General features: G+C 43.7%; 2 protein-coding genes across 2 annotated transcripts in view; both read left to right on the forward strand.

Moving 5' to 3' along the window:
* Nucleotides 1–2,077, forward strand: part of RFX8 (regulatory factor X8) — a 28,532-nt gene extending 26,455 nt beyond the window's left edge. The window contains exon 14 of the mRNA XM_061998125.1: nt 1,902–2,077. Coding sequence (XP_061854109.1) covers nt 1,902–2,077 — 176 coding nt within the window. The remainder of the gene's footprint in view (nt 1–1,901) is intronic.
* A 3,177-nt stretch (nt 2,078–5,254) lies between these two features.
* On the forward strand, nt 5,255–27,505 carry CREG2 (cellular repressor of E1A stimulated genes 2). The gene is made up of 5 exons (XM_061998240.1): nt 5,255–5,262; nt 9,341–9,965; nt 12,205–12,374; nt 25,121–25,234; nt 26,912–27,505. The coding sequence occupies exons 1-5, from the start codon at nt 5,255–5,257 to the stop codon at nt 27,057–27,059; spliced, it is 1,065 nt and encodes a 354-aa protein (XP_061854224.1). The 3' UTR covers nt 27,060–27,505.
* The last annotated feature ends 145 nt before the right edge of the window (nt 27,506–27,650 follow it).

A 27,650-nucleotide genomic window follows, 5' to 3' on the forward strand; every position in this document is an offset into this window, starting at 1 on the left:
GGCTAATGGGACCTTTACAGAAATTTCGCCTCCACCTCCTCTCCAGCAAATATGTCACTGCATATCTCCATTACAGAGCTTCACATTGGCCAATACACCTCCATTTCCTTGCTGATCTCCCTTCTGAGGCATTCAGGGATGTATTGCTGAGCCACGCTGGCTAGACATGTGTATTCTTCTTTTGCAAGCAAAGCTACTTCAGCCTATTCCCTCTTCAAAACTGTGTCCCTCTGTGTTATCTCGAGGGACAACTGGAATGTTAGCTTTTGGTTTATGCTTACTCGTAGATTCAAAAGGACCTTTAGAGATCGTCTAGTCCAACCCCCCCTGCAGAAGCAGGGTCACCTAGATCAGGTCATATAGGAACATGTTCAGGCAGGTCTTGAAGACCTCCAAGGAAGGAGACTCCACAACCCCTCTGGGCAGCCTGTGCCAGGGCTCCCTCACCTGAACAGTGAAATAGGATTTTCTTATATTTAAGTGGAACTTTTTGTGTTCCAGCTTCATCCCTTTACCCCTTGTCCTGTTGCTAGCTACTATAGAAAAAAGGGATGTCCCAACCTCCTGACACCCACCATTTAGATATTTGTAAATGTTAATAAGATCTCCCCTCAATTTCCTCCAGACTTAACAGCCCCAGTTCCTGCAGCCTTTCCTTGTATGAAAGATGTTCCATTCCCCTGATCATCTTGGTGGCCCTGCACTGGACTCTCTCCAGCAGTTCCCGGTCCCTCTTGAGCTGAGGAGCCCAGAACTGGACACAGGACTCCAGATGAGGTCTCACCAGGGCAGAGTAGAAGGGGAGAAGAACCTCCCTTGACCTGCAGGCTACACTCTTCTTGATGCATCCCAGGATGCCATTGGCCTTCTTGGCCACGAGGGCACATTGCTGGCTCATGTTTAGCTTATTATCAATCAGGACTCCCAGGTCTCTCTCTGCAGAGCTGCTCTTCAGCAGTTTGACCCCCAGCCTGTACTGGTGCAGGTGGTTGTTCCTTCCCAGATGCAGGACTCTGCACCTTTCCTTGTTGAACCTCATGAGGTTCCTCTCTGCCCAACTCCTATTGGATATATTGAAAACACCTGTAAGACTGTTGAAAACACTCATGGACTATTAATGTCAGATCTGTATGATTTGAACTCCAAATATAAAACCTTTTCCTGTCCCATAGAAAAACAGCTATTTCCACTTACTTTGCTATAATTCAAAGATGCTCAAAAGGACAAATAACAGAAGCAGCAGCTTCTCAAGACGCATATGATATCAAAAGAGGCAGTAGTTTTCATTGTTAAAGCTTTGTAAACCTTGGTCATTCATATAAATTGTCATATCTTCTTGTTGATGTCCATGTAAACACATTTGTGGGATGCAGAGATTATGAATTTCTTGATGAATTGCCATGCAGATTTATGATATGGAAGACAAACTGTCCTTACTGTAAGGGCTTTCAACCAAGGTATGATTCAAAAGTCACTGGCTGCAGTGAGTATCTCTTGGCTTTTAGCACTTATGCCCCAAGCTGCAAGGTAGGACATTTAATGCCATAGATACAATACATACAGTCTTCTGTAGGAGAGTTTGCTCAGGAAGAGGTGTTTATCTATCCAAAGGGTGAATGGTGAAGAATTTGAATGGGAAGGAGAAGAAACACCAGTATACTTTCCTCACTACCTAAATAAGAGGGAAAGGCTTTAGCTTATATCTAAAATCTACAGTTGGCACCTATTTTGCTGTGGTATTTGGAGGTATCTAATTTTGTAAGTATTATTTGATGAGTGCTAGTCGTCTGCTACTTTGTCTAGCCCATTACTATAATGAAGCTCTTCAAAAAAATAACACATCATGAAGATAAGCACGTGATGAGGTTGCAAAAATTATTTTTGTTTTTCTTTAAACCTAGGAACCTGGCATTTGTTTACTTTGCTACTCGTGGATTTTGTGGCTCACATTTTCCTGACCTATATAGAGCAGGCGGGAGATGAAAGTTTCTGTATCACAAAGCAAAATGAACCCTCTGTTCTGTGGGTTTATGAGCCCAGTCACGTCTGGGGCTATTTTGCACAGGAGCAACCTTAAGCCAACACTCCAGAGACAGCTGCATAACTGATGCAGAGCCAGAGTAACCAGATGAAGCAACGTTTTCCAGAGTTCTGAGTTGTTTGGTAGGTAGAGAAGGGTGAAATAAACATTAACTTTAAAGAAAATTGCCCCCCCCAAAATTTATGAATTGGGTAAACTGGGAAGGCTTGGGAGGGATATGGTTTTCTTGGGTTTTTTTTACAGTGTGTAAAGTATAACTAATCAAATATAGGTTTGCATGGTGCTGTGTCTAGTGTCACCTAAAGACTCAAGCCACAAAGCATCTTCCACATCCCGCTCTTACCCCAGGATCCTATCAAGGGCTTGCAATTTCCCAACCACCCACCTTCCCATCACCACTGTCCCCTGATTCTTTCCCTAGGTTTCCAGATGACCTTTTCTAATCCTTCAGATTCCTCAAGTATTGTTAAAGCAAGAGCAATGCTGTTCTGGTGTGTTGGGAGCAGCTTGTGGACATGCTGACCAAACAAGCTGCACATTGATCAGAAGAGAGAGCATGTGGTATGGTCTTTCCTTGCTGTTGGAAGCACCAAGAGGCTCTCTACCTGTTAGTTTTAGCAAAAGGTGCAGAAGTATTAAATCCTTGAGACCTTTCTGCTCTGCCAGACTTTCCTGCAGTCGGTCCACTCCTTCAAACTTTGTGGAATAAGGGATGCCATACAAGTAGAAAACAAGACAGACTGTAAGTCTTCCTTGGATGCAAGGCTAAACAATAAGGACATATGGGAACACAGATCAAGCCTCTGTGCTTAACACAAGTGGTGAATTAGATATTCATCTGTTTTGAGATTTTTCTTCCATGCAATAACAGGACTTGCCTTAAATCTCAGAGAACATTGTGTTTTCCAGAAAACAATGCTGGAAAAATGTTAAAGGCACCAAGACTCACAAAGAAAATTGCATTTTGAGAGTTATCCTGCTACAGTTATTTTATTGTTTATCCTACACCTCCCAAGATGTGTTCAGCTTCCACAAAATAGGACTGGGATAGTAAATAGACTCTTTTCAAAATATCTTTACTAAAAACCCTTGGAGTACACTTGTTCTTAAATGTAAGGTATGCTAAAACCAGCTCAACAATGACAAATGGAAGGGATAAAGAAGACAAAAAGGGGACAAATCAAGAATGACTTTTACATGTGATTGGCATGTTTGACTGTTGTTTTTTTCAAAAATGTAATACAATGGCCCATCCTGCCATACCGCTAACCAAACTCAACTATGTGTAGGTGGTAAACAAGGAATCTCTAAACCACTGATGGTCAGAAATTAGGAGATAATCCAGGAGAAGGCTTACTCAGCAACTCCCTTGCTGCTTGTACTCTCACTGTGCTGCCCATATGGGCCCACAATGCCCATCACAGTGATTTATGTGGCTATCAGCAGAAAAGGGGTTTTTTTTGTCTGTTTTGTCCATGTACCTGTAAAAATGTCTATCAATTTTGCATATTTTTAACAAGATCTCAAGAACACAGCAAAGCTGATTAGAGAGATGGGGGATGCCAGAGTAAGACAGAATGGGTATAAATGATGAAATGGAGAATAGGATGACTTGAGAGAAGGTTTGAATTGAATGAAGGAGAGAGTGTAGAAAGAGTTTAGAGATGAAAGACCTCAACAGATAATGGACTCTAACATGCAAGATGCTGCTAATGGTGATATGAAAAAGACATTCTAGTGAGAGCCTGCTGGTGCTGTGGTTCAAGTGCTTGTAGTCTGTGAGTGAGCTGAAAAGCCTGAACCTGCAGCTCAGAAGGGTTTGAGGAGCTGTGACAGACTGTATGAGAACTTCTGCCTACTTGTGTGCTTCAAATGGATGGTAGCTCCCACCTCAACTGTTGCAGGCTCCTCTCTGGGTGTCAATACTAATTCTAAAGGCTGCTGAAAAACCCAGCTGCCAAGAACATCTCCATCGCCCACCACTTTGTTCAGATTGCCACTCCTGTAGATCTCCTGAATAGATTCTCACTGCATGAGGAATTGTGTTCTGTGCCTTTTGATCACCAAAAATCATCATCACGCTCCCAAGCAACCATCTGTCCTTGCTCCTGACTAATCCCCCTTTGGCCACAGCCTATTCTGCAAGGCATCTAAACCCTCAGCAGCCTTAGAGGCACCCTGCAGTAGATTTGTGTGTCCAGGTTTTGGTATCAGGGAGCTACAGGAGTGGCTTCATTAAAAAAGGGCTGCCAGAAGCTTTCCCTGTATCTGACAGGGCCAGTGCCCGTTAAATTTGAGATGGACCCATTGCTGACCAAGGCTGAGCCAATTAGCAACGGAGGTAGTGCATCTGTGATTAACATATTGCAGAAGGGGAAGAAGTTGCTGTGCAGAGGCAAAACTGCAGCAGCAGCAGAAGGGAGTGAGGATATGAGAACAACATCTCTGCAGACACTGGGGTCAGTAGAGAAGGAGGGGTAGGAGGTGGCCAGGTACTGGAAGAGAGATTGCCCTGTGACCTGTGGTGCAGCCTATGGTGAGGCAGCTGTGCCCCTGCAGTCCATGGAAGCCACCAGGGAGCAGAGAGAGCATCCACTCACAGCCAGAGGGGGTGGATGCCCAATGGAGGCTATGACCCCGTGAGAAGCTCATGTTGGAGCAAGTTCCTGGCAGGACCTGCAACTTGTAGAGAGAATAGCCCATGCAAGAGCAGGTTTGCCGTCAAGACTTGTGACCCCATGGCAGACCCATGCAGGAGCAGTTAGTTCCTGAAGGACTGTTTCCTCTGGAGCAGTTTGTGAAAAACTGTATCACGTGGGAAAGGACTCAAATTGGAGAAGTTCATGGAGGACTGTCTCCCATGGGAGGGACCCCACACTGTAGCAGTGGGAAGTATGAGGAAGCCTCCCCCTGAGAAGAAGCATCAGCAAAGTCCATCTATAATGAACTGTCTGTAATCCTCATTCCCCCATCCCCCTCCACAGCTGGACTAGAGGAGGTAGAAACCTGGGAAGAAGGAAGAGTGTGGGGAGGTGTTTTAAGATTCACCTTTTATTTCTCATTTCCCTGCTCAGATTTGATTGATAATAAATCAAACCAATTCTCCCCAGTTGAACTTTTGTTGCCCATGACAGAAATTGCTGAATGATCAACTCAGGAGCCCTTTGTTATATTTCTCTCTCCTCTGTCCAGTTTAGGAGGGAGAGCGATAGAATGACTTGGTAGGCACGTAGCACCCAGCCAGGGTTAAACCACTACACACCCACTAGCCATGCTGCTGTTTTCCTGGACTGCATTTCTGCTGCCTGACATATTGCTCTGTGCATCATGGGCATATTTAATAATTTCTCCTTTTAACTCCTTTACCTCGGGCAGCCTCTGCAGCTCCCTGCGACCCAGTGTCTTTCGTCAGTTCCCATCCTCCACTCCATCCTCTGCCAACAACACCAGCCTCCGTATCTTTTTCATCTTCTCCCACAAGGCATTTCTTTGCCTTCTCTGCAGCCTGTTATGCTTGGGAAAAAAAATCTGTTCATCGCACCTCCACCCTCATCTCATTGAAATTAGTGCTAAAAACTCAGTTTTGCTATGAAACTCTGGAAAAAAGAGGAGGACTGGTAACAGGAATCAGACAAGAATCTCCAAACCTTGCCCTGATATCAGCAACATCAATATGTGTCTGTGGCTTAGCAGATCCTTTCACGATCTCTTAGTTGTCACCTTCATTCTTGCTCTTCCTTCCCCATCTGTTTTGGGTCCTCCATTCCTAGCTCATGCTGAATATAAATTACACTCCTCGGCAGAGAGACCATGTTTTTTCCACTTATTTGGAACAGCATAGCACATTTCTGAACCTTAAATACATATATATATATGTATGATTTGAAGCATGAAAATAATTGTTAATAATTTTGACAATGGGATGCATTCCAAGTCGGTGAGATCTCCCAAGGGAAAGGTTATTTTTATATTCTATGAAAAACTGTAAAGGGTGGGGAGTGAGATGATGCAAGGCTTGAACACACAGGCTTAATGGGGCCTGTGGCAGGTGAGAGCTGCTCTATAGCCAAACGCACGTAGTATGAGCTCAGAATTGCTGAAACCGGTGGCAGTAACAAAAAATGCTCTGAGTGAGCTGTAATCTATAAAAATGCAGCTCAGGGAGCATTGGCTTGATCTTTATTCCTTATCACTGAGCTTGCAGTTGCTTTTTCTCAGCACAAATAACTTTTTTTTTTCATCTAGAAAATCCCATTCTAGACTTCCTCTCTTTGTTCACTTGTTACCAAATTAAAATCCTATTAAACTGCACACCTGCAGTGGATTTATCTGCAGAGCACCGTGCTGTAGCTTTTAATCCAATTCCACACCTTCGTAACACACAATATACTGCAAATCAGGGCGCAGACAGAGGTTGTGCTGTTCATAGCTCTGTTGGCAGAGAGCGAATAAAACACTTTGATTTCTTTAAAAGGGAGAAAAAATAAGGACATGGTTAACTACTTCATTCAAAGGAATGAGAAGTGTTCATCTGAGCCATCTGTATAACCCAGGATACAGAAGTCGAGTGAAATCGTTTACTAAAATGATCAAAAAAGGAGAGTATAAAATCTTGACCCTGCTTAAATTCAGTGGCAAAACATCTGCTGATTTCAAGAAAGGCAGGATTTCAGCATGAACAAGCAGTCCCCATCAGGGAAGAAACAGGCTGAGCCTATTTGTTTTAAAAAAGAATAGAAGGGCTTATAGCAGATGAATAAAGTGTGAATGATGTATTAAAAAGTGGATGTGGCCTCCGATCAGACCTTTGCTACCTTATGAGGAAACCCAATGTGTATCTCCTCTTGTTGGGTTAATTGATGTAAAATAATGTTGGGGATCTGTAAAATACTTGAAGTTCAATGAAGTATTCAGAGAAGAGGGTTTTATTCAACGAAGGGCTAAACAAATTACTTACAGTTCCTACAGTCAAAACATTTCCATGATTCTTTTTATAATTTTCAACTCATTCAGCTAATTTTGGAAGAAAGAATTCCTAAAACTTTTACTCAGTTGGAACTTTAATGGGCAGATTTTTGCCTCTGATGAACAGCAAATCTTCAGAGAAAAACAGTTTGACTTGAAAATTCGTTGTGCTAGACCATTCTTACTTTTTGGTACAACTTTAAGAAACACTGTTTACATTCTCTCAAATTTAAGATCTTTTTTTTATGGAAACATTAAACTGTGCTAGCAACAAAGTTATTTTCAGCTGTCACATGGTTTCATTGGTTTGAATATTTGAATAAATCTTCAGAAGAAAAAGGTGAAATATTTGTGGTTTGAAAGCCTACCTGAACTCATTGTGGTAAATTTATCTGGAAGGTACAGAAGAGACTATGTTGACTTTAAAATTTATTGCATATAGAACTAAGAGTACTATAGAACATTTAAAATATATAGCACTGATTCCTAATCTATATAGCCCTAATTCCTATGTCTTGAGAAATTCCTGCTTTGTTTCCCATTTCTGCAGGATACATATGTCAATATCTGACATATAATTCTATTAACTGAAAAAAAATAGATTATATATGACGTTATTGATTTCTTTATGTTAGAAACTAGATTGTTTGAACTTGCTCTATAAGTACAAGCAAAGACTCGTATAAAGAGACACTGTGGAATAAATGTGCATGAAATTGTAAATACAGAGTATAAAGTTTGTATCTTACATGCATCAGATTGCATGAAGGAATTCTCTAAAACACCAGAGAAATTGGGTTTTACAATATTTTTGAAAAGCAGGGAGTTGACAGGGCCTGGTTGTTATTTCAAGGAGGAGCAACTGCTTCCTTATTTTAAGAAGGGATGTTTCCCCATACTAGAGAAAAACACTTGTCAGGAGCTTAACAAGCTTTTACTCATTTTGGCTTTTGGAAACTTACATTTAATTTCAATTGCATCTACATTCTTCTGTGTCAGTTGAAGCACTGAAGCAGGAATCAATATTAAAAAGGATGACATTACAGCAAATGCAGACAGGGCCATGTGCTAAAGGAAAAGCTAGCAATGTGTTCAGTTTTGCTGCTAAAATTGTTTGATGGTGAAATTATATACTGCGGGGAAGTAGCTTCACAGTTAGAAAAACTCATTTGGGCTTTAAGACCCATGATACCCATTTTCACTGTCCTTCAGATTTTTCTGGTGAAGATGAAAAACAAACTAGGGGATCAAGAAAAAAAAAAATAGAAGCTAAAATTACTCAGTATTTTCCAGTTCACTTTTATTTATAAAAGTTTATTTTGTAGATTAGGTATGCAGTGTATTCTCATGAAGTAATTAAGCAGAAGTTGTAACAACAGCAGACCAACTATGTGGTCTGTTCTTCACAGCTACAGAAAGGTAAAGTCTGTTAGAAGTATCAGAAAATCTTGCAAAAGGCAGTCTCCTGCAAGACTGACTGACTCCTATTGAGCCTGTACTTAAATCATTTGCATAAATGCAATGAAAGTTTACAAGCATAGATTTTAAAGAATTTGCATTGCCATACTGAAGGAGTCTACTGCCAAGAACAGAAAAGAAGCAGGATGCAAAAGTGCCTTTACTAAATAGGACCATTGATACAAAGTCAAATACACATTCAAATCTTTGCCCAGTAAAACCTTGCCTGGGAAACACATCATTTAACTGCAACTCCATGTGTTTATATGTCAAAAAGAATTCCACAAGCACCAGATCTAATGATGTCTGCCTTGTAGGACTTAGGGTCTTGCTGGTGCTTGATGCTGGTGCCCAAATGAATCTTTCCCAATTGACATAGAATCGTATAATTGTTATGGTTGGAAAAGACCTTTAAGATCATCCAGTCCAACCACTAACCTCACGCTGCCAAGCACACAACTAAACTACGTCCCTCAGCACCTCATTTATGCATCTTTTTAATATCTCCAGAGATGGGGAGTCCACTACCTCCCTGGACAGTCTGTGCCAGTGTCTAAAAGTGCAGGTGTGTTTCCTCATGGATTCTCTCTTTTCTAATGAACTGAGACAACACACAGCCTCTGCCCAAGTGCTTTCATGTGCCTACTTTTGCACAGAAGGTACAATAAGGAGAATCATTTCATGGAACACCTGCCCGGCCGCACATCTGCCCAAGACGATCCGACAGCCCCAGGAAACACACGGGGTACGACCGCAGTGAGCCCCATTTCCCGGCCTCTGCCCTGCCTGGCCGGCGAACCCAGAGAGAGGGGCCCCAATCCCACTGCGGCTGCGAGTCCACGCCGTGGGTGGCAGTCCCACGGGTGTCACTCTCAGGTGTGGGCTGAGAGAAGGCCCGAAGGGGCACTACACGAGCCTGGCCGAACAGGGGTCGGTGGCGGTATTCGGGATTACCAAACTGGGACTTCCACCGGTGCAAGTCCCTGTTTGCGACTACTACTGGGGGGCTCGGTGGTGGGGGCGGCGCTGCGGGGCGGGCGCTGTCGGCAGGAGGGTGCTGCGGGAGCGGCGAGGCGCGGGGCGGGCGCTGCCGCAGAAGATGTCGGCGGCGGCGGCAGCGGCGGGGCGGTGGTGGTGGCCGTGGTGGTGCTGGCTGCTGGCACTGCTGTGGGGAAGCGCGCGGGGGTACGTGGTGGTCAGCTCAGTGTCCTGGCCGCTGCCCGAGGCGGGGACGGCGGCGGACGAGCTGCACAGCTCCTCTACCGAGGAAGCGGGAGGCCTCTGGAAGCAGAGCTACCCGGCCTCGGCGTACCGGGAGGATGCGGCTCTGGGCTCCGGGCCGGCGGAGCGGCAGCCGGGGCAGGGGCAGGGGGTCGCCCCTTCCAGGATGTTCTCGTACCGCCGTGAGGGCGGCGGGGCGGCGGGCCGCGCCGGGACCGCCCGTTTCCTCGCCCGCCACAACACCTGGGGCTTCGTGGCGACGCGGGCCGCGCAAGGAAAGGTACGGTGCCCCGCGGTGCCCGCGCCCGACCGGCCCCGCGGCCGCCGGCAGCGGCGGTTGGCTCCGTGCCGCCGCCGGCAGCGCCCGTGGTCTGGGTCTGCCGCCGCCAGGCGCGGGGAGAAAGCTGTCAGCTCTCTCTCTAGGAAGAGAAATCATGCCTGGAGTGCCGTGAGGGAGGCACGCTAAAAAAACAAACAGCAAACCGGAGGGGCGCGGAAAAACCAACATATCTAAGCCAGAACCAGAACCACAGCGTTGGTTTTGGAGAGAAACTTCTTCGTTGCTTGCGGCCGGGGGTGGGTGTTTGCACCCCCCAGCCCGTCCCTGTCCCCAGGGGGTTGACCGGGCCCGAGCCTCCTGTCTCCTGCGGGCTGTCACCTGGCGAGCAGGAGAGAAGAGCGAGGAAGAGGAAAGACAGCCTGCTTGCTGGGCTGCCGCAAAACCCGCCCGTCCCGCAGTGGTCCGGCTATACCAGCTTAAAAGACGATTTCTCTGTCGGAAGCATTCAGCAAAATCACTGGGCTGCGCTGGGCAATCGGGGTCATTATTTTTTTTCCCAGCTTTAAAATATTTCCGTCTTAAAAATGAGAGATTGGGATGAGAAATGACATCCAATACCATTCAGACAAAAGAAAAAAAGAGACAGCTTTAATTTTCTCCTGAAGGTATTAACAGAACGATTAACATGCAATTTAAAAAATGGACAAAGTTCTAAGCACATTAATGTTCAGAAAGCTTGGATGACTTAGGAGCAGTTTATGTTACTGTGAAATACAAAGCAACAGGTTAAAAAATATGCCATTAAATGACTAGGTACACACAAGAGGCATGGAATTCTACATCGGATCATTGGACTCTTCTGGTTTAAGCTCTCACCAGAAAACCCTCAGTGGAATTACAGCCGTAATTTAGTCTGCAGTTAGCTGCCCCTAGTTACAACACAGAAGCAATACAGGAAAAAAAAATCTGATTGGTAATAAAGTTTGGACTTGATGCAGGGAGTGTTGCTGCTGTGAATGCTGAGTTATGCTGCCCGTGATCCCAGTTCTTCTTGAGAATCCGCCGTGATGCTTAACCACGCGTGACAGATTGAGCAGTTTTGGGCAATGGAAACATGTCCTGCAGTATTACTGACAGCTGCTATTTTTATTTTTTACAGTGTAACTCTTAATAATAAACAAGTCTTTTTTGTTTTGAAGTTAGGTAGCTTCATTAAAGCATTCCTTCTAAGGAATGCTAACGAGGAGCATTAATAAGCACTATAAGCATTAAAATTGTAAAGGCATATAAACATCAAAAATCAGAAAGCATGCAATCCAGGTAATAACATCATCCAGGGTTTTCTTATTAACTATTCATACTTAATTCGATTTTGCTGTAAAGGATTTGCCAGTTACATTGAATTCATGCACTGACTGATAATTATACTATTTAACATCTAATTGACTGTGAGGAAAGAAATAATCCGAAGACATGAAAAAACAGTAATTCATTGAGCATCTGTCATTTCAATTTATAACAGGATGAACAGCATAGAAGGAGCATAAATTACTGCAGAGAACATTAATATGTGTCACTACTGAGCCAAGGACATTTTTGCATGTGTTATATCTGCTGTATGTACACAGGTCTGTGGATGGGAGAAAACTTTTTGAACACTTTACCCCTTGGTGTCCCTCCTCTGATGTGGGAGGAAGGTTTGATCTGTCTGGCTTGGTGGTTGAGAGACACTCCCTGCCATAGTTGAAGTTCCTGCCCCAGCAGCTGAGCTGATGCCCAGCTTGATTTCAAGCACAATTCCAGCTAAAATGCTTCCCTCTCTCTTGGCAAACTGATGCCATCACATTGCAAATCGAGGCCGAAAGGGGAGGCAAAATGAGTGTAAAAAAAAGGCTGAATCAAGGCTAAATTCTGCTCTATATTCTGTGTTTGAGAAAAGATATCAGCACTGATTTAGAGTAAACATTTACTGACGCTGCTGACATTGATTTTAATGCACTTAAACATTAAAGCCTTTAAGCTTTAAGCTCAGTGGAAGAGAAAATGTCATGGACAGGACAGGAAAGAAGTAGAGATCTATTTTCATAGAAGCTCAATTGATCTAATTTAGAAAGTCTTGTCTCATGATGACAAGAGAGAGTGGGAGCAACTGAAGGTTCCTGTCCTGCCCTTGAGGGACTCTGACACTGTAAATCATCTATGTGCAAAGATGTAACCGGTTGCTTATTTGGATTTGCAGATCCAGGATATGCCCTACGGGAACTGTTTACTGCTCAGTGACGGTCCCGTCAACAACAGCACTGGAATCCCGTTCTTTTATGTGACGCCAAAGGATAACACAGTGGCAGATCTCCTGAAGAATCCCGTGGCTTCTCTCACTCTGCCAGAGGCAGATGGAAACTTCTGCAGGTAACAAAGTTTTATCTGCCTACCTTCAGCGAGAACAGAATCCTCAGAACAAAGTGCTAGGTCACCTCCTTCACTGTCCTACTTTTATATTTGGCTCTCACCATCAGCTATAGGCTCCTGTTTAAGCTACCCCAGTAAAGCATGGTAAAGAAGAGCAGAAGTATCACTGAAGGATATTGTGGCATCAACAGCTGGAGCGGCTTTCAGCTTGCACGTTAAATGCCCACATAAAATCTAGGTGTTCAGAATCCTATTATAGGCTATGTTATCTAGTCAATAAAGTCCATAGAGTTTTGAGGGCTGTCCAAGTCACCTTTGCTCTGCTGAACAGCTCTTGGGACCCTGCTGGTTGCCTTGGCAGAGCTCTAGCTCTCTAAGCTCTATAAAGGGATCTCAGGCTCTCAGTTCATGAGCTGTACACTCAGGACCATGCCACTCAGTCTGATCTCTGCCCATTCAGAGGGTATGGTTGAATATGATACCATTGCAAATTTTTGACACCTTGTATATCACCTTGTATATCAGTCAGAAAACGATCCAACTATTTCACTGTGAGACTCTTGCCCAGGGAGGGTGTGGAGTCTCTTTCCTTGGAGGTCTTCAAGACCCACCTGGACACGTTCCTAGGTTGACCTGCTTCTGCAGGGGGTTTGGACTAGATGACCTCTAAAGGTTCCTTCCAACCCTACCATTGTATGATTCTATGAAGCGAGTCTGAGATTTACTGGTCTACAGCCAACCCCAGGTTCATTTCTCCAGAGACAGCATAAGCTGACTTCTTCCTAATCACATAGGTGACAAATAGGTTCAGATCACTGAAGCTTTACGTGTGTAAAATGTATGTATGTAAACTCAAAGATAGTTCAGTTTTTCCCTTCCATTTTTGTCTTCTTGAAAAAGACAATCTCTGCCATATGTTTGTTTACACTCAAACAAGTGGCAAACTTGGCTGGGTCAGCCTTGTGTGAAGTGTTATTTCCAAAGGCCTCTGTACGTGATGAGGTACGTGACACCAAAATTGTGTCAGACAGGATTCCCTTACCGAAGCAGATCTTAGCTGATATTCCAGGGGGAGAGAGGAAGAGAAGAACTGGAAATTACAGGCTGCTTCAGAAAGAAATGGCATTGAAAGTTTAAGGCTCTCTTTGAGGGGGGAGAGGTTTATCTTTAAAACTAGATCCCAGGTTTCCCCAGCTAGGGATTGCCTTGGGTGTCATCCCACCTCTCAAGCCCGCTAGCTGATAACACCGGAAAAAGCAGTGAATGGCAAATATAAAGCACATTACAGCCACACTTGCCCATATTTGCCCCCAGAATACACTATTTCTTAAGAGTTATATGCAGCAAAATTAAATGTTTCTTAGTCCTAAGGAGCATGAGTGATTTCAGGCTGACATCCCATTCCTTGAGAATAGAAGTGATGGCTTCCTCTTGCAACCTCAAATACCTAAAAGGAACCTTCTATCGCAACATTTGTTAAGATAACTCAGCTTTGAATGCTTGAGGTCAACAGGGTGGTGAAATGAACACCAAAATGGTTCTTCTTGTTCCTTAAAATGATTTCGTTAAATATTTTGAATTAATCCTTTAATAAATATACCAGTTCTTTCTTAACAGGCTAATGGAGCTTACTCCTGCTTTCTAAGCTTGTTTCATTCAAAAATAGTGAGCTGAATATCTAGACCAAGTGCTTAAAAATGTATATTAAGTCCTATGTCCTATCACCTACCCAATGTCCTATTTTCAGAGGCTCAAGACTCATCAGTTCCATTGATGGTAACTACTGATGTTAAGTACTTCTGATAACTGCACACCCATTTAGGCACTTAAGTGTGGCCTTTCATCCCTGACTTTTAACGGCCCTGCTTGAAAGTCTTTGCCTGTTATGTTTTAACAACATCACCACTGGATTTACCTGCTTGGGAAGTGCCAATTTACCAAAAAAAGTTAAATGCTGTATGATTTATAGAAACAAGAAATTTGTTTACATCACAACCCTTTGAGAATATTTATTCACTGTCTTTCTATTAAGTAACTATTAATTTCCAAATCAAACCATTACCCATTTGTTTGGTGTGCCAGATATTTGCTGCTGTTTGGTTTGCAGTCAGGGCAACCTGGTTTCTGCTACCTAACTCTCTAGCCCTCTCCACAGCCTGAGCTCTCTGAGGAAAAGAGCCCTCTGGAGGGAAGGAGCTAAACCTGGATTTCCAAGACAGCTTAGACCAAATTAATTACCAATCTCTACTCTCCCTTCCTACCACCAGTCGAGTGGTGACCCCCTCTCTCACATCAGCTCTAGACTTTGCCTGACCCCGAGTAACTCTGAAGAAAATTAAGCCAACGATGAGGATAAGGCCACTCCTTCTTCATTCCATCTTCCCTTCCCATGGCCACTGCTGCTCCTGGCCATGCAGTCCCACCCCCTCCCTTCAGCTGACCATATGGCGGGCCTATTTTAGCTCAGGAACCCAGCAGAAATGTCCTTCCTCTTCTTTTTTTCTGGATAATATTTCTACTGGGTTAATAACTTGAATCAGCTCTGGAAGAGCCAAAGGAGTGCAAAGGAGAGGGGAAAGGAGAAGCTAGAGAAAAATAGGATAGCCTCATTTCAGCATGTAACCATACTTTAAGTATTGAGCTTGCTACTGAATTGACTACACAGATTCAGAGTCTTATCAGTGCTGCTTGCATTATTTATTTTGCTCTTACATTCAGTTCGTTTTTCATTATTCCTGGAGTTCTTATCTGGAACAGATGTTGGCTGGCATTAGTGCAAAGAACAAGCAATAGGGAGAAAGAAAAGCTGGGACATTTGTTGAGCTGCAGTTTGTTTTCTTGATGATAGCTGGGAAAATGTGAGCAAGCTTTAGGACTGTCTCACAGCCAGAGTGCATGTGGGCCCCAGGACTTTAATTTTGTTCTTTCCCTTCCCCCTGTAACCAGGGCTAGAAATGAATTTACATTTTAAACTAGCAACATCCTAAACTGCATCTCTCTCTATATACACCATCCAAGAAAGGGCTTCTGTGACCAGCACGACAGGGAGGAAAAAACAAGTGTGTTGGGGTGCTGCAGCCAGTGCTTGGAGTGACTTGTCCCCAGCACTACCCATGGCACTGGGTCTGCCACTGGTAATACAGCCAGCTTACAGCCTCTGCCCAAGCACCCCTTCAGAGTGCACTCAACCTGCTGAGATAGCCAGGCTATGCCAAGCAAACAGCTCATAGCACCCTTAATGCAGAACTCTGTGTGGTGGCTGAGGTTTTGTAGAGCAGGTTTCTGCCTTTCCTGTACTCACAGTATAAAAGAGGCAAGACATTTTGCTCCAAGAGACTTCAGGTGTCATTAGTATTAAAACGGTATCTATGAGCTTTTCTTGTCAAAGGAAAGTGTCATTTATAAGTTACATTTAAAAAAACCTATTTCACTGTTCAGGTGAGGGAGCCCTGGCACAGGCTGCCCAGAGGGTTTGTGGAGTCTCCTTCCTTGGAGGTCTTCAAGACCTGCCTGGACATGTTCCTGTGCAACCTGATCTAGGTGATCCTGCTTCTGCAGGGGGGTTGGACTAGATGATCTCTAAAGGTCCCTTCCAACCCCAACTGTTCTGTGATTCTATGATTTTAATACCATAAGCTCTCTTGGACAAGAGCATCATTAATTGTTTTGGCTTTGAAATAGCTATACAAAACAGCTAAGTGAAGAATGCTCTGCATGAGAAAATTCATGGTCCTTGTATGCCGGCAATGTATTTGGATCTTGTCTTCACGTGGAATTTTATTAGCATTTCATTATTAACCTACTCTGAGTTGGGAGAATTAAAACAAATGTGAAGACTGGTCAATGCCTGTACTCAATGCTCCTGGGAGTATTTGGCACTCTCCTGAAAAATGCTTCTGACCTATTGCACACAAAAGAAATCTCTGGCCTTTGGAAAGAAAACATAGCTGACATTTCAATAGTCGTCTTCTATCTAATGAGTATCAACTGACTTGTGTGCATGTACATTGGTTTGATATTAAATTTATTTAGTAGTGAATTTAATTTGTTTTGCTTCAGAACAGGCTCAAGTTCCAAACCTTGACAATAAAACAAATATTTTGACTTTCAGGTATGTGAGGAATACAGAGTGGCTTTTTTTGGTGCTCCAGCCTTCATACTTAATCAGCTGCAGAGCCTGAACTAATAAGAGAAGTAGCAGTTAATAATGAAAGAAAGAAAGCTGTAGTACTTCTAAATAGGCACTAATTGCAAGATGTTAGAATGTTGCAGTCTGGATTCCTCATCTCTGACCCAGAGATTGCTATTTCCCAGGGGCAAATGGGCTGCACTTCACTGAGAAGACTCTCTGATGGCCAGGCTAGAGAAGGCATTCGTTAGCAACTACACTGCATCCTATCTGAAGGCTGATAAATGGATAATAGAGGCAAGAAAAATCAAATGGTTCAGGGATATAAATGGACTGAGCTGGCATGTCTATGCCTCAGACAAGCTGAAAAGATTGAATCCCATTCTTACAGCTTTCAGAAGGAGCTGTAAGACCAAGCCTGACGTTCAAGAATAGAGAAGCTATTGTTCTAAATGTATTTCTCAACACACAGGCTGCTCAGAGGATCTCCTCTTCCAAGTAAGCTCCTGGGCCTGCCTCATTACAGCTGCAGTCTGGATAACAGGCAATTAATGTTAAACTTATGTTGCCTCCTTGACATAAGGTTCAGTGTAGGGACCAACTGCAGCTTTCTTAGAGAAGGGAGCAGTTACTTGTCTGCCATGGACAGGTTTTCACACAAGGGAGAGAGAAAGGAAGACAATGAGCTTTGGGGTCAGTCTACCTTTTGGTTTTCCTTTGCTATTAGTTTGGAGGATAGCGTTTCAAATCCACACTGTAGACTGTGAATGATTTTGAGGGATTCGGGTTCCTCTCCAGTTTTATGACCTGCATCAGAGGTGGCTCTGTCAGAGCCGTTTTACCCACTGTGCTCATCTGCTGCTTGACCAGCAGATGATGTCTTTGGTGGATGTAAGCTGGCTTCATAATCAGACAGATGGTTTTAGTGGATATAAGCTGGGTCTATAGATTTCCTAAACTCTGCATTTAAACGGCTAATGGGGAGCACTGAGCATTTTTGGTCTTCCTGGATCGCAGCAGACCATAGGAGAGTAATTTGGTGGGTTAGGTGGATTGTCAGCATGTATAAATTGCTGACTTAATTCCTGGCCAATCCTGAGAGGTGATAATCTTGCCATGGGTGGCAGGCACAGCCTTTGAGATGTCAGTCAGCCATCCAACACGTAGCTGCCTCTGACTGTTAATGCGAGGACAAATGTAACAAAGAAATTTAGCACTGCACCTTCACACAAAGAGAAATAATGTGTGCAGAGGACAAAGGCTGAATCCAGACATCCCTCAATTTTTGAGATCCACCTCCTGGTTCTGTGGCACAGACACATTTCTTGTTCTGGTATTTATATTGGCTCTTTTTAGTCATATGCAAATAATTATGTCAGTAGCTGTTCCTGAAAAATCCATATTTAAAAATCAGGAAGATACCAAATTAGAAAGTCAAACATGAAACCTACTATCATCATGACCCAATGCACACAATATAGCTCTAAATTACTATTTTTTTTCCTGTATTCTTAAATAACAAGCTTCCCCAGGTCCCTCGCTAGTGAACTAGTATGTGTTTCTCTGACTCTTGTTCACAGAAATAGTTGATGCTGTGATTCTGTTTTTTCCTGTGAATTGTCTATGGTTAAACTATATAAAAGTTTCCTGTCTGAAACACAGAGTTCAACTGAAGAAAAGAGTTGTTATTGTCAATGAAGGCAGACAGACTGACTCACCTAACAAATTCTAATTAAACCATTTGAGGAAGGGTTGTCTTCTAGGAAGACTGAAATTGTTTAAAACATGAAATATAGGTATAAACTGTAGGTACTGGCTCACTTGGATGCAGAGGAGCCATTGTACCAAAACTCTTTATCTCCCAAGCCTGACTTCAGATACGGAACAGAAGACTGCTTTTCCAAGAGCAAAAGCAAAGATATCTTTTAACTGTCTTTGCTGGCTTTCAAACACAGCCGATAAAGAAATTCTTGTCAAAATCAGAGCAGGGCAGGGCAAAACTGCTCAGCCGTATCCAGCTGAAGGCCAGCAACAGCTTTTCAGATTAGGAAATTGCTTTCAGCAGAGATTTCGTTTGACGTTCATGGCACACAGATTAGCAGCACCAATACATTCTTTCTGGTTCAGAGACTCTGGTAGTTAGTGCTGAGCAAATGAAATGTATGAGGAGGATAACTTGCTTTTCAAATTTAATCACATTTGTGAGTCAAAATTATAAGCACTTGACAAGAATTCTCTGAGGGCACAGCATTTCCTCCCTTCCTTTCCGTGGATTTTAGGGGACAAAATAATCTAACCATGGATTGTATATACTCTTGAGTCTGTATATAATTGTTGAGTCTTCCCCTCATGCCCAGTTTGGGGCTAGGGGAAGAGGAGCCCTGAGCAGGGTGACAGGGTGCTTACCTTGCATCCGTGGGAGGTGACAGGGATGAGCTGTTCCAGCAGCCAGTCCTCACTTCCTACTCACATGGCTTTGTGTGGCAGCGGCTGCTGCTGCTATAGGAAGGTTAGGATCTGTGGAGACAGTCAGTGCCACATTGTCCTTATGCCACACACAAGCTGTATGCTCTAAAGTAGGAAAAAAAAAGTCCCAAACCCCTTCTCTGGGGCTTTCTTCCTGACTCTCTGGCTCTCTTTTTTTTTGCAATAGGAGAAAGCTCTTTCCCAGCTTCTTTTCCATTTTGCTCAAGAGGTAGAGGGGAAAAAGCAGTGCTTTCTCACAAGACAGGGAGAAGTCTGTTCAGGAGGATATACAGATCCTGACAGAGAGAATGGTAGGTCCTGTTTCCTCAGGAGGGTAGAGAAGACTCTGTGGGAAAAGGAAGCAGTGGAAGAAGGAAAGGAGAGAGATTCTCCTCCATAGACACATACTTCTTCCCCAGTCCCTGGAGATTTCTGAGCCCTCCTGCCTTCCTCTTACCAATTCCTTCTTGGGGACATCTGTCTTTCCTTCCCATGTGCCTCCTAAACTTCTGTTTTGCCTTTATGGCTGATCAGTGCAAGAGCTGTTTCACCTCACGAGTCAACTGCAGAGTCCAGGAATGAACATAATACTCAGAGATACTTTCAGTCAGAAACCAGGAGACAGAGCATTGTCAGTCAAAGCTGAGATCTCAGCTGTGAAGTGGAATCCTAACAAAGTCCCAGCATCCTCACCTTGTGTGCCAATATAACCCCATCAGCCTGAACTATGGGTTCATCAGATCTGGGTTTGGCTAGCTGTTGTACAGGAACCTTCTAATTACAATTCAAGAGATAGCTAGTGTAGTAAACAATTTAATGAGTAGGTGGCACTATTTACTCTGAACCACTCTTGAACCATGACCCAGAAAGTGCGGAAGTGGTACACAGGGAAAGAAGTGGAACGTGTTCATCAGCAGTGCACTTCACACCACTGCATCTCTGTTGGGAAACATTTTTCACTTGGACACGGCCTTCTTAAGCTTGGTAAAGCTGGCACCTTTCTAAGTGAATGCAGCTCAAGCTTTCATCTCACATGCTTGGAAGAGACAACTGCCTGGACTGGGTCAAGCTCTGCATACCTGATTTGCTTACTGTAAGCAGAGGAACAATGACAATCAATTCTTCTCTCTTTATAAATCAGATGAATAATTAATATGATCTGTGTTAATGCACTGCATTCTTATAAAGTGCATAAACTGAATCTTATTCCATTGCAACCTGGATTCCCTGATTTTCTGCAACAAGGTGTATGTATTTTTAAGTAAGCATAAAAAAAATACATGCATTCCCTATTGCTTGGTCCCCTTTTACAGTTCCCTGCTTTCTGTTCCCCTCAGTTGGTATTTTATCACTTCAGGGAGACAGAGGACTTGATTCTGGTAAAGACAAGGCCTGAGGAGGCACCTCAGGTTTCCTTGACAGAGACAGTGTCACTGGCCTGCCCTCTCTGCCTTCTGCTCTGCCTCCCCCTTGCCCCCAGTCAGCAGAGCACAAATGTTCTGTAAAGCCACTCCTACGCGCCTACTTGTTCTCGTGCAAACAAAAATGAAAGGAACCCAAGGACTGAGAGCTGAAGATGTGCTTATTTATACAGAAGGCAAGAAGTGACTAGCAAATGCAAGACTAGACCTCTACAGATGTGAGGGAGGAATATTTTAGTAAATATCATCATAGAATCATAGAATGGTAGGGTTGGAAGCGACCTTTAGAGATCATCTAGTCCACCCCCCCTCCAGAAGCAGGTTCACCTAGATCAGGTCTCATAGGAACATGTCCAGGCGGATCTTGAAGACCTCCAAGGAAGGAGACTCCACAACCCCTCTGGGCAGCCTGTGCCAGGGCTCCCTCACCCTCACAGTGAAATAGGTTTTTCTTATATTAAAGTGGAACTTTTTATGTTCCAGCTTCATCCCGTTACCCCTTGTCCTATTGCTAGCTACAATAGAAAAAAGGGATGTCCCAACCTCCTGACACTCATCCTTTAGATATTTGTAAATATTAACAAGATCCCCCCTCAGTCTTCTCTTTTCCAGACTAAACAGCCCCAGTTTCTGCAGCCTTTCCTCATAAGGAAGATATTCCAGTCACCTGATTGTCTTGATGGCCCTGTGCTGGACTCTCTCCAGAAGTTCCCTGTCCTTCTTGAGCTGAGTAGCCCAGATACACCTATTTATCTCTAGTATCCCTGTATTACTTTTAGTAAAAATGTATGTCCCTCGCTATATGCTTTACTCCTAGGAGTCACAGCCTGCATTGACATGAGTTGCACTAGAAATAACCACTGAAAATTCAAGACCTGTCCACAATGGAGTTAGAAGTGTTTTCTGTAATTTGATGACTGTTGATATTTTTAAATGTATAAAAGTAATCACACATTATTATGGAAATACTGGGCTAAAAATGACACTGAGATTTACTTCAGAATATGAAAGGCTCCTTTGATAAAGAAAATACTAATGCTAAAGTAAGATTAGAAATCAAGGTTGCTGTTCTGAAACAGAAAACCTATGATAAGGGGCAGCACTAAAACCAAAACCAACAAAGTAGTAACACAGTGGGCTGAACTCAAATGTATCATTGTCCTCTTCAGCTCTTCCAAAACTTAATCTAATAGAATCTGAACAAATAGTTTGTTTACCTCATTTCCCAGAAAAAATAGATCCTCCTGAATGTTATTCTGATATGCAAAATTCAGCATGAATAACTTTTACTGGGAATGATAGTATTGTTTATGTCAATTAGTGTAACACCTCGATTCACAAGAGGAGAACATGGAGAAAACTTCAAGCAGAAGGAGGCAGGAGGAGAGAAAAAAACCAGCAGAAATAAAGCCATTCCAGATATGGATGTGCAGGGTGTGGGTTTTGTTGTCAGACAAATATGCAGAGAGCAGTTTTTCCTGTAAATCGGGGAGAGTCACATCTGACACTAGTCCTATCAGACAATGATGCATCAGCAAAGGCAGGCAGGATTCACTGCTTAACCACAGCAAAGTCAGATCTATTGCCTACTCAAAACCAATGAGTATGCTTTTAGCATTAACATGTATTTGCAGAAAAAGCTCAAATAATTGTAACCTGGTGAGATGTCAGACCAGAATCTCTCACTGCTCCTGATCACATCCAAATCTATTGCCTTGATCCACTCTGTGAAATGCACACATCCTTTAATAATGATCCCTTTCTAATTCCTCTCTGAAAGTAATTAACAACATCTTACCTAGGAGCTGTACCCAAGAAAGACAAGTGCAAATATGCCAGCTTTTCCTAGCTCCTTGGTTGTTTTATGATATTGTTAGGCTGCAGCAGAAATGATTTTGCAATTATCAGTTTAATGCAGTCTGGAACAGAGGAACCTCACAAGGTTCAAAAAATGCAAGTGCAGAATCCTGCACCTGGGAAGGAACAACCCCATGCACCAGTACAGACTGGGGATTGACCTGCTGGAGAGCAGCTCTTCAGAGAGAGAACTGGGAGTCCTGGTTGACAATAAACTAACCACAAGCCAGCAATGTGCCCTCATGGCCAAGAAAGCCAATGGCATCCTGGGATGCATCAAGATGAGTGTGGCCAGCAGGTCAAGGGAGGTTCTCTTCCTCCTCTACTCTGCCCTAATGAGGCCTCATCTGGAGTACTGTGTCCAGTTCAGGGCTCCCCAACTCAAGAGGGACAGGGAACTTCTGGAGAGAATCCAGGGCAGGGCCACCGAGATGATCAGGTGACTGGAACATCTTTCTCATGAGGAAAGGCTGAGAGATCTGGGGCTACTTAGCCTGCAGAAGACTGCAAAGAGATCTTATCAACACTTATAACCCTAAAGGGTGGATGTCAAGAGGATGGAGTGAATCTTCTTCTGTAGTGTCCAGTGACAGGACAAGGGGTAACGGGCACAAGCTGGAACACAGGAAGTTCTACTTGAACATGTGGAGAAACTTCTTTCCTGTGAGGATGAGGGAGCCCTGGCACAGGCTGCCTGGGGAGGTTGCGGAGTCTCTTTCTCCGGAGGTTTTCCAACCCTCCTGGACACGTTCCTATGTGAACTGATGGAGGTGAACCTGCTTTAGCAGGGGATTGGACTGGATAATCTCTAGAGTTTCCTTCCAACCCTGACCATTCTGTGACTGTGTGAACTGAAATTTTGCTAGTGAGTGGTCCCCTTCATTCTGTATTTTGAAGAATTACAAACTTAAATATAGAAATATATGTAAAGGGTGTTGATTCTGTATTAACATTAAGCACTAAAGATAACAATAGATTAGGAGATCACTTCAAATGCAATTTAAAACTCTACTATCTAGGGCCAACAGCTGGGAGAGTGGGAATCTGCACTGCCTCAGCTGCTGGACATGCGGGCCCTCAACTAACATCCTTTGTGGGATTCAGCTCCTATTTCTACAGCTATATACACTATATTTGCACGTATTTATTCATGTTTTGTGGATGAGCTTCTCATTGGACCATGGATGGTGAAGGGCAACACAACACACAAAGCCTACACAAAAGAAATATCAGGAACTGTGGGTGTCCCTGGGGCATGGAGCTGCGTTGTTCAGAGACAGGATGCTCTCAGGCCACTGTTAGCTAGCTGGGAAACTGCATCTTCAGCAGTTAGTGTTGAAGATCTACAGTGTGCCAAGGAGACCAAGTAGACAAGTTTATACTCTGAATATACACTCACAGAAATAAACCCAGTGCCAGGGCAGAAAAAGCAGATTTCCAGGTACTCAGAACATCATTCATTTATTATTTCATAATAACAACAAAAAATGTACTAGAGAAAACGAGACGATTATTTATTGATGTGAACAGATAGTTTGAGCTTGATCTTTGGCAGCTGCCCTTCCTCCCGTGCGGAAAGTGCAGTAGAGGAAAAAGAATGAGTGGAGCTCGTCCAGAGGTCATTAAGCTGAACACCCCCTTCAGACAACTGCTGCTCCAGACTGAACAGAATGCCAAAAAAACATCCCAGAGATGATGTGACTGCAAGTGGCTCTTTGGAGCTCAGGCAACAGACGGTGCCAAGTGCTTACTGGGCATAGCTTAGTATCAGTCAGCCTGCTATATTTCCTCGTTTATCTCTTTTTGTGGCCTTACCTATAAGAGCAGGTATTTTATCCAGTGAGCTACACAGTCTTTCATAACCATCTGTGGGGTATCTGCAGGTGTTAAATTAGCCGCAGGGGGATGCCCATATGTTTCCTGCATGCAATAGACACATATTGAGAATTACAACACCCCCCTCCCCCCCCCCCAAAAAAAAGCCATTGCAGATTGCACATAGTTAAGGCTAAAGGACTGAAGCCAAGATCTTTGAGGAAAAACATACAGATGAGATGTTATTTACTGTGATTCGCTGCTTCCAATTAAAACACAAAGAAGAAATGAAGTCTTTGTTTGCTCATGTAGTTTTTCAGGCTTACATCCTTGTGTGGGGAGATAGTCCTGTGAGATGCTGAGCTGCTTAACACTTGCGAGGAGTAGACTTTTGTGGTCATTTCATGCAATTTTGCTTTGTGACTGCTCCATTTGCTTATATCCTTGTACTGCATATGTCCAAGTCAGCAATTGCCTCCCAGCTGCTAATGGGAGTAATTTATTATTACTGTATAGAAAGAGACAAAAAGCAAGAAGTACCTTCCCTGTCTCGAGAAGACAGGTGGAGAATAGATCTTATTTGTCTCTTTGGTGTAAAGTAGTAATGGGAAAAATGGGTAAAAATGAAGAAGGCTTGAGTTTCTAGGATAGGCACAAGGAAAAGACCTTTACATTTTCCACACAACTACACGTGTGCACATTTATTTTGTAGGCACTGGCTAACCATCTCCCTAGTTCTTTTCAGAATCCTGAATTCAGGTCTGTGCATATATCAAGAAAACTGCCATTTTCACTTTTTTTTCCCCCAACCCAACATTTATTAATCCAGTTTTTGAGAGCATAAATTAAGCAAATACCTACAATGGAGATCTGTTTCAAGTGAGTATTCCTTCAAGACCCCTGCCCCCACAATACTATAACTGGGTGTATGAAGGACCTGCAAGGCTTGACAAAATATTGCAGCTTTTTCTACATGAGCAGGAATTCATATTTCACCAAAACCCTTCACAAAGAAACCAAACTATTACATGTGAGCTGTTTCTTCCCTCTGCGCACAGAAAAAACGTAATCGATCCGGAGGATCCTAGGTGCGCCAGGCTGACTCTCACAGGACAGATGGTCACGGTGCCTCCGGAGGAAGTGGAATTTGCCAAGCAAGCAATGTTTTCCAGGTCTGTAAACAGGCACGTAGTAGAGTGCAATCCACGGGTTTGAGACAAATATACGGATGTGGCCGTTTGGTATGGAAAATCTGAGAAGTAACAAGCCTGATCTTTACTTTAGGGCCACAGAGCATGTTGGCTCCTGTGTGGCTCAGGACGGCAGGCAGAGCTGTGCAACCTCCCTTGAGGTAACGAAACAGGGAAATGCAATTAGTAGTGGATTATAAAAATATTTCATAATTTCTGAGGAGAGATTCCATAAATCCAGGGTGTATTTGATACCTTTAGTGATTCTTCCCCACCCTACTCAAGAGACACAGCAGAGCTGTGCAGCCTTTGGGCTTGTGCCTGTTTGTAGGGTGGAGCTTACAGGTTTTATTACCTCTCCTGATGGATCGTGACTGCTACCAAAGCTATAATACGTACCCAACAGTCTCCTTTGAACAGATGTAAGCACAGCCCAGACACGTAGGCATACACCCAGGGTGTGCTCCCTGCCCTCCAGTGGGTCGTCAGAACAACAGGCGTGAAAAGCCTGAACCTTAGCTGGGACATGCACCTCCCTCAGGTCCTCTGGGCATGCCCTGCCTGCTCGTTCAAATACTGCTGGGAAACTGGGATGAGCTGGGACACAAAACAGCCCAGAGGTGACACAGTCTCTGGCCTGCTGGAAGGGATTAGAGTGGGACCGTGTCAGCAGATATCCCATTAGTAACAAAAATGGAGCCAGGGATAGACAGGAGCTATATTGACACATAAACCTTTTTTACAAGCTTTACGGATATCAGATTCCTGTGTTGAACCAGAGTCTGCTAGCACCTCAGAGAGCAAAAAGACTGACATGGTGAGAGCTACCAGGGCTCACTCCATCCAACACTGGCAGCAGTTGGAGCCACTTCCCAATGCCACAGTCATGGATGCTCAAAGGGACAGCTCAGAAAATGGTGGAAACCCCAGGTGAAGCCAGAGGTTGCCAAATCAACCATCTCCTCTGCAGGTGGAGGGGCACTGAGCTAACCCTGCCTGAACTTGCACCACTTCCCCCCAGGCTCCTGTGAATACTGCAAGTCAAGCTGTTTTATCTGCTCCATGCAGCATTGCCCACAGCATCTCACAGCATCCTCTGCAGAGACACTCACTGGGGCTTGGTAACTCCATGTCTGTACCCAGAACTGCCAGTGGGGAGGGTCTCTTCAAGCTAGCTGGGAGTGCAGGCCCAAGAAATGAGACAGAAATACAGGACAAGAAGGCTCTAGCAGGTAGCAGCTCAACGAGGCTGTGATCTGCTTGCCAGCTGGTTCTATTAGCTGTCCTGCTTTACCACAACTGCTACCAAAGATGTTGTATTTTCAGAACACCATTTCCTTTGAACAGATACAAGCAAAACTCTGACACACCTCCTCTAGCTATTTGTCACTTATTTAGAGACCAAACAACAATTGCCTTTAGAGATGGGGTTCTCCAATGAGGGGAAAGATGGTATTCACTGGCTGCCTTCCTTGCAGTTCTCATCAGACTGGGTTGTGGAAGATCATAAACCTTACTGCAAGGGAGGGGAAAAGAGAGGAATGGTGGTGGTTCTCAGATCTCAGGTATCACTCTGGCTGAGCTCACTAGGCTGAAGAAACAAGTAGACTAGGCATATGCTTTGGCACTTGTTTTTTTTCCCTTTCTTTGTACTTCCAGGCACCCAGTGGTAAGAAAGTGGCCTCGTAGCTATGAGTGGTTCTTCATGAAAATGAACATTGAGCACATCTGGCTTCAAAGCTGGTATGGGGAAGTTTCTACCATTGCAGTAGAAGAGTATTTAAAAGCAGTTCCAAGTAAAGGATGATTGAATGGGCTTCAAGATAGAGGTCTTCTGAGTTTCCTTTCCAAACACTTACAAAATTCCATGCTGGATGGTTACTTTACAGTGATTTCTCCCCCTCCCCCCAAAAGGCTTCAAAATAGCCCTGTCTCACATAGAGCAGAGTGAAAATAAACCAACGCAGACTTTCAAATTATAAAGGAGAGGTGGATACTAGCCCTACCCTGCAATGTACAAACTTGTCATTTCAAACAGGCAATGCATCATCTTAAATGCTGCTTAAAAATGCTTTGTGTCTGTTTGTTTTGACTTCTATTGCTGAGCACCCACAGGGAAAGTACCGTATGTGCTAAATATAATGTTCTGATTTACAGAAAAAGCAAATTGCCTACTCAGAGCCCTCTGTGAATTGTGAAGGTATTACTACTGCTTGGTCTCCCTTGATTTGTAAGTACTCTTAGAGAAGCTTAATAGCTGCAAATTTATATATTTAAGTTAAAAAGAAATATTTTACTAAAATAATCTTTACTCTCTTCATTTGCTAACTTAGATTTTCTACATGTGCTTTTCTCTGATTACATAATTTGATATTTCACTGGAAAATTGAGTACGAAT

Source organism: Colius striatus, chromosome 1 (assembly GCF_028858725.1).
Source record: "Colius striatus isolate bColStr4 chromosome 1, bColStr4.1.hap1, whole genome shotgun sequence".
Classification (NCBI taxonomy): Eukaryota; Metazoa; Chordata; class Aves; order Coliiformes; family Coliidae; genus Colius; species Colius striatus.

Coding starts and splice junctions, on each gene's coding strand:
- CREG2 (XM_061998240.1), top strand. Junction 9,966..12,204: donor CGCGGGCCGCGCAAGGAAAG/GTACGGTGCCCC, acceptor TTGGATTTGCAG/ATCCAGGATATGCCCTACGG. Junction 25,235..26,911: donor AAGCAAGCAATGTTTTCCAG/GTCTGTAAACAG, acceptor TTGTACTTCCAG/GCACCCAGTGGTAAGAAAGT.